Source organism: Pipra filicauda, unplaced genomic scaffold, assembly GCF_003945595.2.
Source record: "Pipra filicauda isolate LSUMZ 115617 unplaced genomic scaffold, ASM394559v2 scaffold24_size8852520_pilon, whole genome shotgun sequence".
NCBI lineage: Eukaryota > Metazoa > Chordata > Aves > Passeriformes > Pipridae > Pipra > Pipra filicauda.
In genome coordinates this window covers 5019253-5037332 of record NW_024104365.1, presented here as the reverse complement: position 1 = coordinate 5037332, position 18080 = coordinate 5019253, and the positions used below count along the sequence as shown (strand labels likewise).

At 34.9% G+C, this 18080-nt stretch overlaps 1 protein-coding gene across 19 annotated transcripts in view; it reads left to right on the top strand.

Moving 5' to 3' along the window:
- DOCK9 (dedicator of cytokinesis 9) overlaps positions 1 to 18080 on the top strand; it is a 114627-nt gene that overhangs the window by 49180 nt on the left and 47367 nt on the right. For all 19 annotated transcript variants that reach the window (XM_039381957.1, XM_027741029.2, XM_027741027.2 and 16 more), the window contains exons 6-19: positions 976 to 1071; positions 2221 to 2355; positions 5892 to 6066; positions 6753 to 6820; positions 10738 to 10812; positions 10907 to 11047; positions 11382 to 11582; positions 11726 to 11848; positions 14242 to 14324; positions 14764 to 14886; positions 16619 to 16698; positions 16783 to 16970; positions 17095 to 17160; positions 17755 to 17847. In XM_039381957.1, the coding sequence (XP_039237891.1) occupies positions 976 to 1071; positions 2221 to 2355; positions 5892 to 6066; positions 6753 to 6820; positions 10738 to 10812; positions 10907 to 11047; positions 11382 to 11582; positions 11726 to 11848; positions 14242 to 14324; positions 14764 to 14886; positions 16619 to 16698; positions 16783 to 16970; positions 17095 to 17160; positions 17755 to 17847 (1647 nt within the window). The remainder of the gene's footprint in view (positions 1 to 975; positions 1072 to 2220; positions 2356 to 5891; positions 6067 to 6752; positions 6821 to 10737; positions 10813 to 10906; positions 11048 to 11381; positions 11583 to 11725; positions 11849 to 14241; positions 14325 to 14763; positions 14887 to 16618; positions 16699 to 16782; positions 16971 to 17094; positions 17161 to 17754; positions 17848 to 18080) is intronic.

Genomic DNA, 18080 nt, shown 5'->3' with positions numbered 1-18080 from the left:
TTATCTTCTAGATGGTTGAAAATCTTCCTACATGTCTAATTCATTAATGGTTTTGTTTCAAAATTGGTTATGTCAACTGGAAACCATGGCAAAGTCAGCTTGGGAGTACTCTAAAAGATTACTTGGAACTGGTGATTTAATATTTATTCTGTGGCAATTATAAATCTGGCTTCTCGATCTGATTTGATAGCAGTGTGCTGGGTTTTGGTAGTTATTGACATCCTAAGGGTTTCAATGCAGTTACTCATTTCCATCAACTGGCAGATAGGTATGGTATACAGGCACAGTATACAGGTATACAGGTGTGATGTGTGATGCGTGCATTGGATCTACTGTTTGTGAACTTGCCATTGGTGCCACGTTTGGTCCTGTTCTCTTTATAAAGCTTTGATTCTGATCTGTAAAAGGGCAGGTCCAATTCAAGAATTCAAGACTTAGTTCTCTGTAAATTTTTAAGTAAGTAATGTCTTTGAAGTACTGCATATAAAACAAAATGATTTGAGAAATCTCGATTGAAGTTTTGGAGAGGCATGTATTTACATTGTTCTTTTTGGCAATAGAAATTGGTAAAAGATCATGTGCTTCAAGATTAGAATATATGAAAAAGGTTACAAAGTCAATGTAAGTAAATGTTTTGACTGTTTCCTCATTCCACTATTGCAGTGGGATTTATCTTGACTAACATTTAGCTGTCTATAAGCTGGATCATCCTTCTGACCATAGAGAAAGCCTGTATAAGTGGCCAGATTACATATTAAAAGTTAGATTAGGTCGATTTCACCCCAGGTCTTTAAATGAAATAATTAGAAAGCTACAGAATTTCAGCAGGGACTCATGGCACATTATCATTACATTATGAACGTAGTTATTCCAGCTTCTAAAGTGACTTCTGAAATTTTTGATAAATACTACTCAGACTGTGATACAAAACTTGATCTTTTTTTTCCTTCCCCCATCTTCCTTTTTCATCTCCAGGATGCAGCATCTCTTGGGTCTCAAAAGGGTGGAATAACAAAACAAGGATGGCTGCACAAAGGCAACATGAATAGTGCAATCAGTGTGACAATGAGAGTAAGTTTAAGAATGTCTTATGCATGGTAAAAAACTGAACACCAATATTAAACGTCCCTGTGCCTTTGAAAAGTGAACTTGTATGTGGATTAGTTCTAGAAAAAATTGTGTGACATGAAAGAGGGAAGCTTTTATGTAATTTATATATCTGAAATCTTGCTATCTTTTTATTATACATAAATCAGGAAAAAATACATGAAAAATCCGATATGTGGGAGAAGTTAAATTTTCTTAACTGTACCCTTGTGTGATGGTAGTAGAAAAAGGACTGTGTAATAGGAGGAGGGGTTTTTGTTTGTTTGTATTGCCTCTTTTTATATAAAAATATAGGGGTTTTATTTGCCTCTTCATTTAGAAACAAATTCTAATTGTTTTTATGGTTGTCACAATAAATATCTATTGCGTATAATATTGTCAGTTACAAGTATTGAGGCCGTGTTGCTGAGAACGCAGCTGCGTCGGGCAGGGCACGTCTCCAGGATGGAGGATTACTGCCTCCCTAATTCGTGCTCTTATGGTGAACTTGCCACTGGCTGCCACAAGAGAGGAGCCCCGAAGAGGAGATACAAGGACTCCCTGAAATAATATCTCAGCCTTGGCCATATTGATCTTCATCATTGGTCTACTCTGGGCTCCAATCAGGAGGTCTGGAGACACACCATCTATAACGCTGCTGCTTCTTTTGAGAACACACGCAGAACCATTTTTGAGGAGAAAAGACAAAGCAGAACGAACGGTGTCTTGCCAATACCACCTAAGGAAACTTTCCGCTGTGCCTTTTGCAACTGGATGTGGCATTGGCCTTTTTAGCCACCAGCGCGCTTGTAGCAAGTGTGGATAGAATCCTTCTCAAATCTTCGTTCGCGAAGCCTAGCCGAGATAATATTGTAGAGGCAGTTTTAGATATCCCTCAGTAGGTCAAAAATACTGGCAATTTGTATATACAATTCTGCTGCAGATCCTCATAAGTTAATTTTCTTTTAATTAATCATTTCTGGTTTATTTTCTGAGGATACTGATTAGGTTATTTGTAAATAAAAGCTCTTTTTCTATTACCTACTGTGTAAGTAGCACTTATGGGTATTGTAATATGAAGATGGTTAATACTGGTGTTGTAACTGCTTTTCTTTCCTACTTTCTTTTCACTAGTCATTTAAAAGAAGATTTTTCCACTTAATCCAACTTGGTGATGGATCCTATAATCTCAATTTCTACAAAGATGAAAAAATATCAAAAGAACCAAAAGGATCAATATTTCTAGATTCGTGCATGGGAGTAGTTCAGGTAATTATAATTATTCTGCCTGTTTTCCAGTTAATTCTGTATTTGATGGTAAATGCAATTTCTTTCAAAATACAGATAAGTGTTTTTATGTGTCGATAAGTACCTGTTATGCAGAGGAACAGATATACATGCTGCATCTTGCAAAAGCAGTGAACAAGATTTCAAGGGGCAGGAGACTGAATTTTTAAAATCCTTCTGAAAAGAACATAAATTACTAGTTGTTAACCAGATTTTAAGGCAAACGCACAAAGAACCCAAAACTTAAATCATGGCAAATTAATGACAGCACAAAACTGAAGTTCATTTCAGTTGGATTCTGTACTAACATGAGCTGTAAAATTTTTTTCATAGCTTCTTGTGTGGGATTTTTGTTGTGGGAATTGTATTAAATTCAGTCACCCTTCCAGATGCTTTCATTTGACCTTTATACTGTTACTTTTGTGTGCTTTTCTTTATTTTAAAAAGTTAAGGGCTTTGGTCAAATGTTTGTCAGTAACAAGTGCCAAAGAAAAGCTTATTTTTCTTTTTCTTGTGATTCTGTTATGTATTTATAGTACAGCCTGTAACTGTTCTGTTAAGCACAGCATACCTGGAAAAAACCCTTGGGTTTTAGTACTTTTTTTTTAACTTGCATGGAAGTAGCTGAAGTTTAATAAAAATGTATTTCTTAAATAATATTTTTTTAGTATAAGGTTGTTTGATTTCAACAAAGAGATACAGCAGCTGTACAGAGGATTTTTTTCCCCCAAATATTGTAGTGATGTTTTTGATACATATTTAATAGGCAATTTGCATTGAAATCTTAGAACTGTAATAAATTTAACCATATTGCGAGTTCTATATACAATTTTACAAAAATTGTTTTGCCTTAGAGGTACAATTCTGGCCAACTCCACTGAAATGAGTTTGATTTGTGTTTTTAAAACAAACCAACAAACAAAAGAGGGGTTCCTAAACTCAGTTGTAGTCTCGTCAACGTATATAAATACCTGAAGGGAGGGTACAAAGAGGACAGAGCCAGGTTCTGCTCAGTGATGCCCAGTGACAGGGCTGGAGGCAGTTGGCACAAACTGAAACAGAGGAGGTTCCCTCCAAACATCAGTTTTTCATTGTGAGAGTGACTGAGCATTGGCTCAGGTTGCCCAGAGAGCTTGTGGAGTCTCTATTCTTGGAGATCTTCAAAAGCTTCCTAGACATGGTCCTGTGCCAACTGGCTCTAGTTGGCCATGCTTGAGGAGGGAGGTTGGATGAAATGACCACTAGAGGCCCCTTCTAACCTCTAACCATTCTATGATTTTATGGTTTTGGGGTTTAAAACCTGAAAATCTCCTTTTTTCTTATTCATACTTTCATAGTGTTCATACTTTCTGTTCTGTCAGTTCAATTCAAGTAACCTGAAGTTTCCTCAGACTCTTCCAGAAGCTTGCTTTTTTTTTAAAAAAAATTTATTACTCTTCCTTTGTTCTTGAGTAAAACTGTCCTTTGGATGCTTTAGAATTAATAACTGGCTTGTGTCTCAAACACTATACTGTATTTTACTGTACCGTCAGTGTTCGTCTTGACATCTGGTCTTCAAAACTGCATGTAAAAATTTGAAACTAAGTTATGAATCAACATCAGATGCAAAGTCAAAACCAGTTAATGCTCGCTTTTAAGAAACCAGGTAGTCGTTCAGTAGCTAGAATAATGAGGTTTGAAAATAGCTATTTTCTTCACTCGAATTGTTGGTGAGGAGCAAGTAAACAATATTTTGAATTATCAAATATTATACCAAATATATTATATCAAATATATAATGGTCCTATTCCAGACATGTAATTTTATTATTTTATATTATGTACTGATCTAATTTTATTGTTTTACTGTTACTTATTATTGGTGTTGTATTAGCAACTATAAACTGTTATGGGGGAAAAAGTGGTAGAAATTGCATTTCTATTTAACGGAAGAGGAAAATAAAGTGGCCACGGTACTTTGGAGTAGTCTGACATGGAGTTCATAGAAATGGTTTTTCTTAGGTAGGCATGCTGCCAGGCTTTTGTTCTCAGAATGAAACTACTTGTTTCAGAGCTAGTCTTTCTACTGAGGGGAGATAAGTTACTATTGCATTCCTATAACATTTCTCATTTCTGTTTTTGAGTTCATTTAGTACACGTGCATAATTATTTTTTCAAAGCCAGTAGATGCCCGAGAGAAAAATACTGACTTCACTAACAGACACTGAAGATAGAGCAGAATATGCTCCTTTGTCAATACTTGTATAAGAGGAATGCTGAATTTGTACAATAGCAGGGTTTTGTTTGGTTGGGGTTTTTGGTTTGGGTGGATTTTTTTCCCCCAAACTTAAATGAAGAGACAGGAATTCCCAGAATACTTTTTGGGGTTTCTGGGTTTTGTTTTGTTGGGGTTATTGTTTTAATACTAAAGTATATTGAGACTTTTCTGATCAGCGATGTGGAGCACATAATATGTGCAGTGTAACTGTTCACACAGACAGCCACATATAAAGTCATAGTTGCTCTAATTCAGTGTCTTGTGAAAACTGAGAAGTGTGATATGTACCACCTGTGTCAAGATTTTATTCTGTGAAAGTTAGAGGTTACTGTTCTTTGGATTTTTCATTTACTTCATCACTGATTTCTGCTGGTAAGACTGCCTATAGATCTGGAGTCCATACATATAGATCCATATAGATCTGGAGTACATTTGTTCGTATCCTTCTTAACAGAAACTGATCTTTGGTAGAAAGCTGACTGTTTTGCCAACCAGTACTTAGTCTGTTAATTGAAAAATCTGAAGTACAGTGAAACTAAAATATAATTTGGCATTTAATTTAACTTAAACAAAAATCCCCCAACCATTAAGTCTGTCATATTGTTTAGTGTAATGTTTATCTAATGAATTATCAATTTTTAAAATTAAATTGATGATAATACAGAATTTTCATTTAAGATTCATTCCCAGAAACATGAGTCAGGCTAGGTAGCATTTGAAGGCTTGATTTAAACTGGGCAAAAAGGATGACAGTAATGGTTGAGGAATAAAGGAGGAACTGATTCCCAACTTCATGTATATTTATAAGACTAGCAATTCACGGCTGATGTTGGTTATGATTTTATCTCTGGTATAAAATCCCTGTGTGCAAACAGTTGTCACTCAGATATTAATGGAGTTTTTTGCTTTTTTAATTTTTTTTCTTTAGTAGATCTTGGTTAGCTTCATTTCCAGATGATCTGGGTACATAAACAATTGATACTTGGAAATTTGATTTTTAGGATTTTTTTAAGGTGATGGCAACCAGAATGATTAAGGGAAGCTGGAAAATAGGCTGTTATCTTTCCTACTTGCTCTTATTGCAGTGGTACAAATGACTTCAGAAGGTCAAATGTCAGAGACGAAAAAGTGTAATTATAATGCACTTGTTCAAAATGTGAAACTGTGTATTTCTGTATAAAACATCTGAAATATGTTTAACTTTCTTTGATTTGATTAGACAGTATGTAAAGATATTACACAGATCTTTTATTTTCTTATAGAATAATAAGGTCAGACGTTTTGCATTTGAGCTCAAGATGCAAGACAAGAGTAGTTATCTTCTAGCTGCTGACAGTGAACTTGAAATGGAAGAGTGGATAAACACTCTGAACAAAATCCTTCAGCTTAACTTCGAGGCTGCAATGCAAGAAAAAAGAAATGGAGAGTCTCATGAAGGTACGCAGGGTTTCTAGCCTGAGAATGGATGGGGAGGGAAGCTGGTATGAAACCAACAATATGCATATCCAGAAGAACCTGGAAAATATTGTGAAAGTACAAGTACCTAAAGGGATCATTACAGTTTAAAGTGAGATATCACATCTTTGAAGACTGTCAGAATTTAGCGTGGTGTTTACAACAAAGCCAGATCAGAAAAGGAGAAGCTTGTAGTTCTGTGAAAGACATTTTAGTCAGTGGTCCCCATTTGACCTTAGAACTGTAAGATGCTTATAGCTAACTGAATGGTTGCTTTGTAAATCCAGTAACTGTTGGAGAGTAGAGCTGGGAACCTAATGAACAGAGGGAACTTGTTTTGAAATCAAGTTACAATGAATAGTGGAAAGAGTAATGTAAATTTTGTGTATTGAGTATCCCCTTTCCCCGTGCAGATATCAAAATTAATATTAAAGCTGTGTTCTAGGTAAGATTACAAATAACTGCTACTATACTGATTTTTGTTACTAGTTACATCTTCCAAGAAGTCACTGTATCAAAATGTAATGATAGAGTTGTCCACAACCTGTTTATGTTAACAGTTGTCATTTTTGAGGGGGTAGGAGATAAAAAAAATAATTTTTGCTATGGAGTTTTGTGAGTACTTTAGGTTTTTTTATTTATTTTAAAATGTGGTTTTATAATTTCAGATGATGAACAAAGCAGACTGGAAAGCTCATCAAGTAGTTTTGATAACTACTATCCTGAAATTGCCAAGGTAATATATATATATAGTAAATGTCAATTTAGGATATAAAGTACTAAACATAAGTTAGCTACATGAACTTTCAGTAAAGGTAAGACACTGGTTTCTAGCTTTCAGTCAGTTTGTGATGCTTTCAAAGCTTAGAAGCTCTTTCATTAATATGGTTATTGAGCTGCTTCATTTTCTGCTTTTATAAGCAATCTAGATACTGTCTTGAAGTTGCCTATATAACTCTGGACATGTTATTTCAATCCAGCATGTTTTATTATAATTTTACTAATTAATTGTATTTTATATGGGTTTATTGCATGCAGGTAAGTCCTTAAGTATTTCTGTAGAAATCTAGTTATACTGAAATTAAGTTTTATTTTTATATTTAAAAAATCCAGAGCAGCTTAATAGAAGTGATGAAGTATTTTAAGATGTTTGTATTTATAATGACCTGGCAGATTCATTGATCATTCCTGTAGTGCCATGGTTTTTGCTTTTCAATTTTGTTCTTGCAGAAGTGTGGTGGAAATTAGAATAAAATAAAATAGAAAGAAGTAGAAAATAAAAGTAACTTCCTCAGCCCATTTGCAGACTTTGTTTCAGTTAAATCAGGGACTTGCATGTTGCAATAAATTTTGTGAGTTCTGTAAAGGAGAAATTTTTGTTAAATCACCCAAGTACTGTAATTGATGACCTTTTCTATTGAAGTTGCAGAATCCAAACTTTTTCCTGTAACTTCCTTTTTCTTCTGCGTGGTGCAGCCTGGAGTCTTGAAACTTTTCTAGTTGACCATGCTCTGGAATGCTCTCTCCTTCTTTATGGAGGATCTGTCTGACCTAGTAACTACTCCCGAAGGAAGCAAAGCTTATGAACTGAGAACAAGCAAACGAAATTCTATCTATTAGGGTAGCTAATATCAAAAGATCCAGTCAGAATATGTTAACAAGCTTTTAGCACCCAAATTGGTTGGCTGACTTAATTCTTTCTGATACTGCTTTGTAATCAATTTAGCACATATACACAAAAAGCTATTATGTGATAATCTAGCTCCAGATACCTCTGTATTTGGAAATGAATTGGGATTGTGGTACATACAATCAAGGTTTCCTTGGAAGAGCTGTAAGCATCAAACATCACACTTACATGAGGCTATGAAAATTTATTTCAGAAACAAATACAAAATTAGATGCTTTTTTTGGTACAGAAGATTATTCTTTCTTTATAGTCAGAGTTATTGTAATGTTTAGGTTCCATATTCCTTACAGAAGACACTTTAATTCAGGGCTGCAGCACCTGCATATGGCTTTAGTACTACAGTTGCTGCTTCCTGTTTCCATAACCTTTGGATCGGAAACGTGTAGCTCTTTAAGCTTGGTATTTTTCTAGTGTGTTATTTTTATCACCTCTTTAAGCACTGGCTTTTTTTTTTTATTATTATTCCATAGTTATAACCCATTTAAATTTCAAAATAAGTTTTTTTGTTTTCCCATTCTAGTTTATCTGTACTAAACACTACCTTTTAAAATAATGCACGGTAATGTATTGTCCTAGCCTTCTTTTTTTCCTGAGGAGAAGAACACAGAAAAGTCTACCTGTATGCATTGGTATGCTGTTTGTGCCTTAACTCAATTGCTTTATATAAATGCTATTTGTTTTGAGGATTTTTTTTGTCCTCTATTCATTCTTGCACTGTCTTTTCAGCTGTTGTTTGGATTTAGTTCTTTTTTTCCCCAGTGGAAGCCTTACAAGGCATTGGGCCTTCTCTTAGATGAGTTTATAGTTGCTCTATTATTTTTGTTGGTTCTAGGAGAATTTCACAATAGCTGACCTCATATCCTTATGAGGAGAGAGAAATTCCTTCAGGGGGGATTGTAGAGCACCTGACAATAGGGGAAAAAACAGTCCTCTCAGGAAGGGTTTAACCCTTGTGAGTACATCTCCAAGCCTTGATTTTTCTATCAACAGCTGCTAGTTTATGATATAAATTAAATAAGATGGTATTTTGCACTTCAGTGCACAGATGTGCACACATATATCTGATTCTGTCTGTCTTTCCTGCCTACGTCACAGTCCTTTTATCTATAATGTAAGTACCAAGAGCAAATGTAGGGGTTTTGTAGTGGGTGTTTGTTCGGGTTTTTTGTTCGGTTGTTTTTGGAGTTGTTTGGTTTTGTTTTGTTTTTTAATCCTGAAATAAAACGAATTAGCCCTCTAAAATAACTGTGTGACTGTCGTGATAAGTGTGCCCAAGTACCTCCTTAGCCATTATGGGTCCCCAAAATTCACTGAGGTGGGAAAATATTCTCTCTGTTTTACAGATGAGGAAATTAAATTAGAGTCACTTATGCTATAGAGAGGGTCAATGACTACATGCATTTTCTGTTCTTGACTTCTGAACACTGTCCCTGATCTGTCAGTCAAAAATGCATATATTCGTCTTGTCTTTAGTGCACAAAACACCAAAGCCTCTAAAACTATTCAAGATGCTTTAGCTGAAACAGTTTCTATCTTGCTCTTCTGACTAGGTCATGTTCATCCTCAGTTCTTGCCACTGATTATTGCCTTTGCAAAACATGCACACAACTTTTTGCCATCTTTAAACTTCTTCACGTTCCTGTATTTCTCAGTCATACCAGACTTTGCTGTTGAACAAGCAGACTCTGGCAGTACTCTGCTGGTATCGAGTATTTGGGTCATCTCTTTCACAGCAACTCTTGTTTTTTCTCCTGTGTGTGCTAAAGATAACAAAGTAAATTAAATGAAAATCATTAGAGCATTTTTACTCAAAATAGCACCTCAGAAGTTTTTTTTCTGTAGTACATCCTTTAAACCAGATTATTTTTTAAATTTCTGTTATCCACCTAAAAATAGGATTTTGAGCTCTTAGATTATGTTCTTTTGTTTTGGTTTGGGTTTTTTTCTTTTTCTTGAGATGTAGGAGAAGTTGCTTCAAACTCCAGCAAAGCAGATGTAGGCAGTAGATCACTTCCAGCTGATGGTCAGTGATGAGAATTTTGAGTTTGTAACTTCTTTTAACCCATACAGCTTAATCCAAAGAGAGACACCTGTCTGTAATGTAATACTTTGTATCCCTGTTTAGCCAGCTGCTACTTTGGGAATGGCAGCTCTCCTGCATGGATAATTTTGGCACATGCATATGTTCGTTTGTCATGTCCTGTGACTTTAAAAATCATAGAATACTCTTTAAATAATACCTTTTTCCAAAAAAGGTAACCTGTGTATACGGTCAGTTTTCACATTCTATTTTGTAGCACTTCGCTTTTGTTTTACTGTTAATAGATGGCTATCCACAAATCCCAGGCAGGATCAGTGTACAGTGAACTCCGCAAAGTCACTTTTAAGTGTGAGGGGTTTATCCTTTGGAAGTTTTGGAGGTTTTTCCAGCTACCCACAGGAAAACCACTTCTTTGGCAATAGAGCTCAAGAGAAGCAAAAAAAGAAAGCAACCAAGAAAAAGAAAAAAGAAAGGGAGCTATGATGGTGTTTCTTAATTTAGATGATCTGTTGTTTCCTGAGCAATCTTATGTTCTCAGGATAGCTCTGAGCTTTAACCTACAGTCATAATTTATTTTTTCATTTAAATAAAATGATGTTGTGAAAGTCGTTGTTTAAGGAGGCAAAGTACTATGTAAGTTATGCTGGAGTATACTTCCCATAAGCTTGGAAGGTTACATGTTGCTGATATAAGTTTTTAGACTTCTAGGCCTGGAAGAAAGCCTTTAGAGGAGAGGCTCTCACTTTTTACTTAGACATGGTGGAGCAATGTAAACTAAGGAATTACAAAGCTCAGTAGTGGAAAAACAAATGCATGAATTAAAAATGTGTAAAGCTTTGAACATCACAGAAAAGGGATGACACTAAAATCCACTTTTATTTAATAGTGCAATACTAAGACTTTTTTTTCTTATTTTGAACAGAGTACCAGAGAAGCAGAAATCAAGCTGAAAAGTGAAAGCAGAGTTAAGCTTTTTGCCTTGGATCCAGATGCACAGGTTAGACTTCTTAAAAGGAAGCAGTGTTTTTTTTATGTTGATCATTTTGAGATGAAAACCAACTTACTGTAATTTTTATTTTCTCTTTTTAAAGAAACTAGACTTTTCTAGTATTGAACCAGAAGTGAAACCATTTGAAGAGAAATTTGGAAAAAAAATTCTTGTGAGGTGTAACGATTTATCTTTTAATTTGCAAAGCTGCGTTGCAGAAAACGAAGAAGGACCGACAACAAATGTAAATAATTATTCTAATTACTTTCTGTTAATATGTCAATGAGTGTCTTAATGGCGGGGATTCCTTGCTGTGATTGAGACGTTTGTATTATGGGGATTTTTTTTCTACTCTTTTAAATCAAAATGAAAACCTAAATCCTACAAAAAGTAACTTTGCTAATATTTTTGCTGTGCAATAGAGAGAGAAATTTTTCTTTTACTGTCTTTTACATCTTGTCAGTAATATCTAGTGATGGATGTGTTTATGAAAATGTTACTCATCTTTCTTTTGGGCACATTTTTACAGTGATATGGATACCAGTAATGACACTTGATTCTTTTTTTTTAATGTCTAGGTAGAACCTTTCTTTGTCACATTGTCACTATTTGATATTAAAAACAACAGGAAGATTTCAGCAGATTTCCACGTTGATTTGAACCACCCCTCAGTAAGGCACATGATACCCAGTGTACCTCAACAAATGATGAATGGCAGCGGTGATAGCTTACACAGAATTCAAGACATTCATGAAACTGTGTTACAATATCCAAAGCAGGTAAGAACTAGTAACCTAAAGAATTAGTAGGATTTTGGATACAAGAAAAGAGTTTTCCTGTATGACTTGGATGGCTTTCTATTATGTGTTGTAAAATGTTGCCTGCATTTTCCTTTTATATTTATTTCTCGTTTCATTTCTAGGGAATATTCTCAGTCACATGTCCTCATACTGACATCTTCCTTGTGGCTAGAATAGAAAAGGTATTACAAGGAAGTGTTACACATTGTGCTGAACCATATATGAAAAGTTCAGATTCTTCAAAGGTATGTTATTTTCTTCTGTGGCATGAACAAAATACTGAGGCAAAGCAGGTTGATTTTGAATTAGTAAATATCAATCAAAACCTTAGTTGTTTTCTAGTAAATTCGGATAACTACAATTTAGTAAATAAAATTCAGTTATTACTAGTAACTATTATTACATTATAGATAAAGTCTAACATTTTATTTGAAACATTTATTTCACTTTTTCTAATTGTGACAATCTATGATTTTTATAATGTCTTTAAACTGGTTTGACAAAAGTGTATTGAACTTCAGTGTGAAAGTTTAGTTGAAAAATTTTGAACAGTGAAATATTGATCATAAATTAACTGTATGTCTCTCTTAGTTAATGCATCTTATGTACTATATCATTGTTGACTTTTCCTTTGTCTCACTTTCTGGTGACCACAGTTTACTGGAACTTTATCTGCACCCTTGATGTTTTTTTTCTTCAGAACCACTGAGATCATTAAACTTTTGGTTTTATATATAAAATGCTTTGCAGGTTTGAGAGAAGTCGAAATCACTTTTAGAAATAAACCACTGAACCATCTTAAGTTTTCAGGAGTCTCAGATGACAAAAGATTTTAATGTTCTCTGAAATGTATCTACAAAAAGTTTTGTTAGTTGCTGCTTCTTGTTTGTCACTGAAGAAATAGAGGTTTGATTTTGTTGATTTACACTTAAATAGATGGGCCAGGATATTAGAGAAAAGTGTTTTTTAAGCACTGTCAGCTACTGTTGACATTCTTCCTGTTTTCAGCTAGTGAAAGGGAAGAAGGAATGGTTAACTTTCAGTGTCTGCAGAGGAACAGTGCTCTTTCCTATGGATTTACTGCTGGCCAAGCTACACGTAAAAGACCCTGTATTTTTCACTTGGTCTTAATATAGATCAACCTACTGATTTGCTTTTCCAGGAATGCTTGAGATTTTTTTTTCAGCTATTGTTGGAAAACAGCAGCTTTGTATTTTAGGAGTCTGGTTTTGAAGTGTATGCTGACTGTTACTGAAGTTAAAACAAACCTGAAATGAGTAGCTGATTTTGGTGGCCTTAGGCTTGAGCCACATAGGAAGGTTGAGCAAGCCCAAGTGTTCCCACATTTGATGCTGCAGGCTAGACTTGTGCTGCCCTGTGCTGCAGGAATAGCCAGTAGGAACACTCTTGGTTATATTAACTTACACTGTACATTTCTGGTATTCAATTGCTTATCATTTTATACAACTGAACACTTTGTTTGAAATTTGTTTCAGTTCTTGTTCATAGGCATTACAGTGTATTAACAAAACAGAACAGTACTAGTTATATAGGCCTCCATTTGTATCAGTGCAATGAGCAAGTTCTTATTCCCTGCAGAATTACTACTCTGGACAAGGAAAAGGGAAAACAGAAGTAGCAAATTCTGTAGCCAAGGAATCACTTGTTCTCCCCTTAAACATTGATTTCATGATGATTACTTACCAAGGTTTTATGCTTCCAAGTGCCATTTCCCCCTTTTTACAGGAAAGGATAATGGAGAGTTGGCTCAAACACAGTAATAGAATCAGCTCTTTATAATGTCAGCAGCACAGATCAGACATAATATTCAGGCAGTTTTACTCTGTAGGTTGTTTTGTCTCTGACGAATAATTTTGCTCTGTGTAGACACATAGGAGAAGCTGATTTCTGGAAAAGAGAAGCCCACTGCTCTGTCAGAAACTTCTGCTTAGATCAAGTGGTTCAGCTCAGTGTTGAACATCTCATACCAGTGCATTTCTAGCTCTGATTGTTGTACATGTTGGCTGTATATAATGGAATTTTTTGTTATTTCAGAAGTTAACAAAATCAAAAATTTGAACTTTTAATGAAAACAATATTGTGATGTCACTACATAGGATTTTCCATGTGCATAGGATTGTACATGTGATCTTCATAAAAGTCCTCCCCATATTCCGTGTGTATTTTTAATACAAATATTGCAGAGTATTGTAGTATTTAGTCTGCAGGAATGTATTCTGGTACATAGGGTGGGTGGTGAATAGGGGAGCAAATGGGAGTTGAAATGGTTTTTTTTCCTGGAATTTGAGTTTTGTCTTAAGAAACAGTTGATTTTTGCTCTAGCTTTCCATATAAGTTTTGTATATAATAATTTTTTTCTCAATTAAATATTTATTATCAGGGGTGTAGATACGTCTGTGTTTTCACCTGTGAAATGCTGTGAAATGAACAGGCTGTGCTTAACCTGAAATGAATCATTAAGAGGCATTTTCAATTGTCTTTCACTCACATACTTAGGATTAATCTTCTAAAGAAGATTTTCTAATTCATGTCAGTGTCAACATATTTTTTTTTCTTGTGTACTAGTGGTGCAAAAAATTTAGCTTTTCAAGCATGGCATTTCTCATGTCCCTTGCAGGTTGCACAGAAAGTTTTGAAGAATGCTAAGCAGGCATGCCAGAGATTAGGTCAATATAGAATGCCTTTTGCCTGGGCAGCTAGGTAAGGACAAATCTTGTCAATCGGGGTTTTTTTCTTGACTTTTCTCTAACATTATTTTCTGCATCTCCCTTCTTGTAAAACTTAATGTGCTATTTAAATTGTTGATTGTTTTGCTTTCAATTAACCAAAGCTTCTGACAAATTTACACTTCAGCTCTGTAGTAGGAAAAAAGTCATAAACATTCATTACATTATTATTTAAACCATTAAATATTGCCAACTGTTTTCTATTGACAATATTTTTTTAAGCTACTCAGAGTGAAGTGGTTCACACTTATTTGTTAGACTGAGCTATTTATATGTTAAAACTCACCTACAAGAGTGTTAAATGTCTAATATGGAGGATGGTGCAGTATGCTCTGATTTCTAATAAAGAAATTTCCTGAAGTGAATTTCAGCACTTTCATAAACTCAGCTGAAGGCAAGACTTTTACTTTCAGGACGCTGTTTAAAGATGCCTCAGGAACTCTGGACAAAAATGCAAGATTTTCTCCTCTCTTCAGACAAGACAGTAATAAACTCTCAAATGAAGACATGCTGAAATCGTTAGCAGATTTCAGGAAGTAAGTCTAATTTTCCCACTTCGAAAAACAAAACCAAACCGAACAAACACCTGAACACCCCCCATTCCTCACCCTAAGCCTCCTCATATTTCGTTATGTTCTTCAACTGGAGCATCTAATATTTTGACATATGTATTTGTATGTCTTTAATTTCAAATATGGAAGCTGTATAAATATAATCAAGACCTTCACACAGGCTACAGATCCTTCCTTTGCAGTGTTTGGGGGCTCCAGGCAGGACCGAAGTATTATGGCACGTGTAACATGCAATCAGCATCCTAGCCTGAAGTAGCTCTATGCTAGGAGTTATACTCACAAAATATGCTCTTCTGGTTCTCAAAGGAAAGCAAGTATGAGCATAAATCATCTGTTCACTGACCTTGGGCAGAGAATGCTAGCTCTCAGGAAAAGGGATTCAAGCCAGTAGCTAGTCCATGTTCCTTGGGAGTGCATGTCTCAGGATGGCTAAATAACAGAAGGTAGATTATTTTTTTTAAAAAGTATTCTTAAAGACTTCATCAGTTTGTGTGCAACAATGTATCACCGACAGGTGATCATACTCATAAAGTTGTTAATCCCCTTATTAAATAGGATGTAAAATAATAGAGCAATCTTTGCTGCTTTGCAAAGATGTTTCCACTTCTGTTACGATAGAGTTAGCTGGAGTGGTATTGATTTGAATGATCACTAAGCACAAAAGGCTTGGGCTGTAGTTTCTTTATTTTATTCTTGCTTAACAAATCTGATAAGGAGATGAGGTTTGTAAGAGTTATTTTAATTCACTTTTAGCAAGTGTCTTAAAATTTCATTGAAGTTTGTGTAGCATTGAAATGGCTGTGTACTGATACTCCTTGCCATAAATTGAAACTAATAGTAAATTAGCCTGCCATGTCGTTTTACTTTCTGAATTAAGAAAATGCTTTTTATTATTTCAGCATCCTGTTTATGGAATCATGTACAGTATTTCACAGGAATTATAGTAAGAAATAGGTTATAATGTCTAAGGCATAGATGTTGGAATTGAATCCAGACACCAGCCTGAAGTTGTTTGCTTCACAGCATGGGATTGCATTTTGGGAAAATTTTGCACCCACTTGCTGTGCAATAATTTAAAAAATCATGCTGCTAACTATCTTTACTAATAAAGGGTTCTGTATAGTTTTACATTGGAAAACACTTGTACTTCAAGTCATATTTCTGAATTAGTTACATGATAACATATAAGAAATTTCAGTGTTGGCTAGTTTTGCAGGGTGAGTTTTTAGTCTAGAAAAAGGAAGAGGTAGGAACTTGCTGATTTCTCTTCCCTCCCCAGGTTTACCCTACTACCATGAGTGCTTATCACTGGCCATTGAGATTTTAAAAACTTACTTATAGATTCCCTCTTTCCTGCAAATGATAGTAAGTTATTACATGGCAAACAAAACCTATCTTTGTCAAAGTTTTTCATTTTGATTTAAAGAAAGAAGTCATTCTTTTTTGTGACTTTTTCCACACTTTTCCACATAAAGCCTTTTATATTTTCCTGAGAATTTAAAGGAAAAGAAAACTGTGAATCTAAGCAAAAAAGACCTGATCAGTCATCCACCCTCAAAACACCTTTCCTCTCATACTCCTATTTCAGGATATTACTTTTGCCTCTGTTTCCTATGATCTTTTTTTGCTGGTATCTGATTTGCATTTAGCCTGACTTTGAGGTGTTTGATTTTTTTTTTTTTTTTCCTTCCTATAGACCTGAAAAGATGGCCAAACTTCCTGTTATTTTAGGAAATCTGGATGTTACAATTGATAACGTGTCACCAGATTTTCCAAGTAAGTATTAACAAACACTGTTAGATGGTCATTCAGGCTTTTTCCTCTTTGTTTTTTTATTCAATTCTTTTAATGTATTTTCAGATTATGTTAACTCATCATACATTCCCATGAAGCAGTTTGAAAACAGCACCAAGACACTAACAACATTTGAAATAGAGGAGTTTGTTCCCTGTATACCAAAATACACTCAGCCTTTCACCATCTACAACAATCATCTTTATGTTTATCCAAAGCACTTGAAATATGACAGTCAAAAGTCTTTTGCAAAGGTGAGTGCAGGAAAACTGTACCTTCTTTCTCAGGTTTGGTTAAGATTGTTTACAACTGAGATTTATTTCTGTGATTATCCTTATGATTAATTGTTTGGGTTTATGTTTTTAAATACTGCTTTAGGCTAGAAATATTGCGGTGTGCATTGAGTTCAAGGATTCTGATGAAGAGGATTCTTTGCCTTTAAAGGTTAGTCTTTTGATTTTTTAAACAGATAAAAGAAAATAGTGAACAGGTAGCTAAGTAACACAATAGTACTGGATTAATTGATCTAGTTTGGGATGGTGGCTTCTGTCCTTTTGCATTTGGCATAAGAGTAACTTCTGGATGGCTTGCTTGTTTTTGATATAAAAGATTACTAAAGAACCCTCAGATCATTTAATTTCTTTATATCAACAAAAATTCCAGGAATAGACTTGTTGCAAACAAGGGTGGTTTATGCATACTCCACAGTAAGTTGAAACAGCAAATCTTTAGGTCAACTGAAGAACCAAGCTCCATGTTTATTTATGAGCCATCAGAGTGTATAAGAGGTGTCTGGAAGTAAAAAAATAGAGAAATGTGTAGACATCTTGAGGTGAAATGACAGAGTCAGCTCTACTGCACAGCAGGCAGACTACAGGTCATGTAGTCTGATCCCTGATCAGACTGTTTCCTTTGCACAGATCCCTGTCATTATTAACACAAGTTAATGTATTTCAAATTCTGGGTGAAACATTCTAAGCTGAGAGTGAAAAAAAAAAGGATCACAGGGTTTTCTGTTCTTTTTCCCTTTCTTCTAAGTGTATCTATGGTAGGCCTGGTGGACCAGTATTTACAAGAAGTGCATTTGCTGCTGTTCTGCATCACCACCAAAATCCAGAGTTTTATGATGAGGTAAGCTACCCTTCTGAGCTAACTTTTACTGGGTTACGAACTAGGTAAGTTTCAAAAATACAGGAAAGTATTAGAGGACTGCAAAGTTCTCAGTTAAATCAGATTCCCCTTTTCACTGTAAGTAAATTTTTTGGAGTTTTGTATGTGTGATTCTTGATCTTGCTTCAAATAATATATAGTCTGGAACTACAACCAGTAACACATATCAGTGCTCTAGCTGAAAACTTCTACAG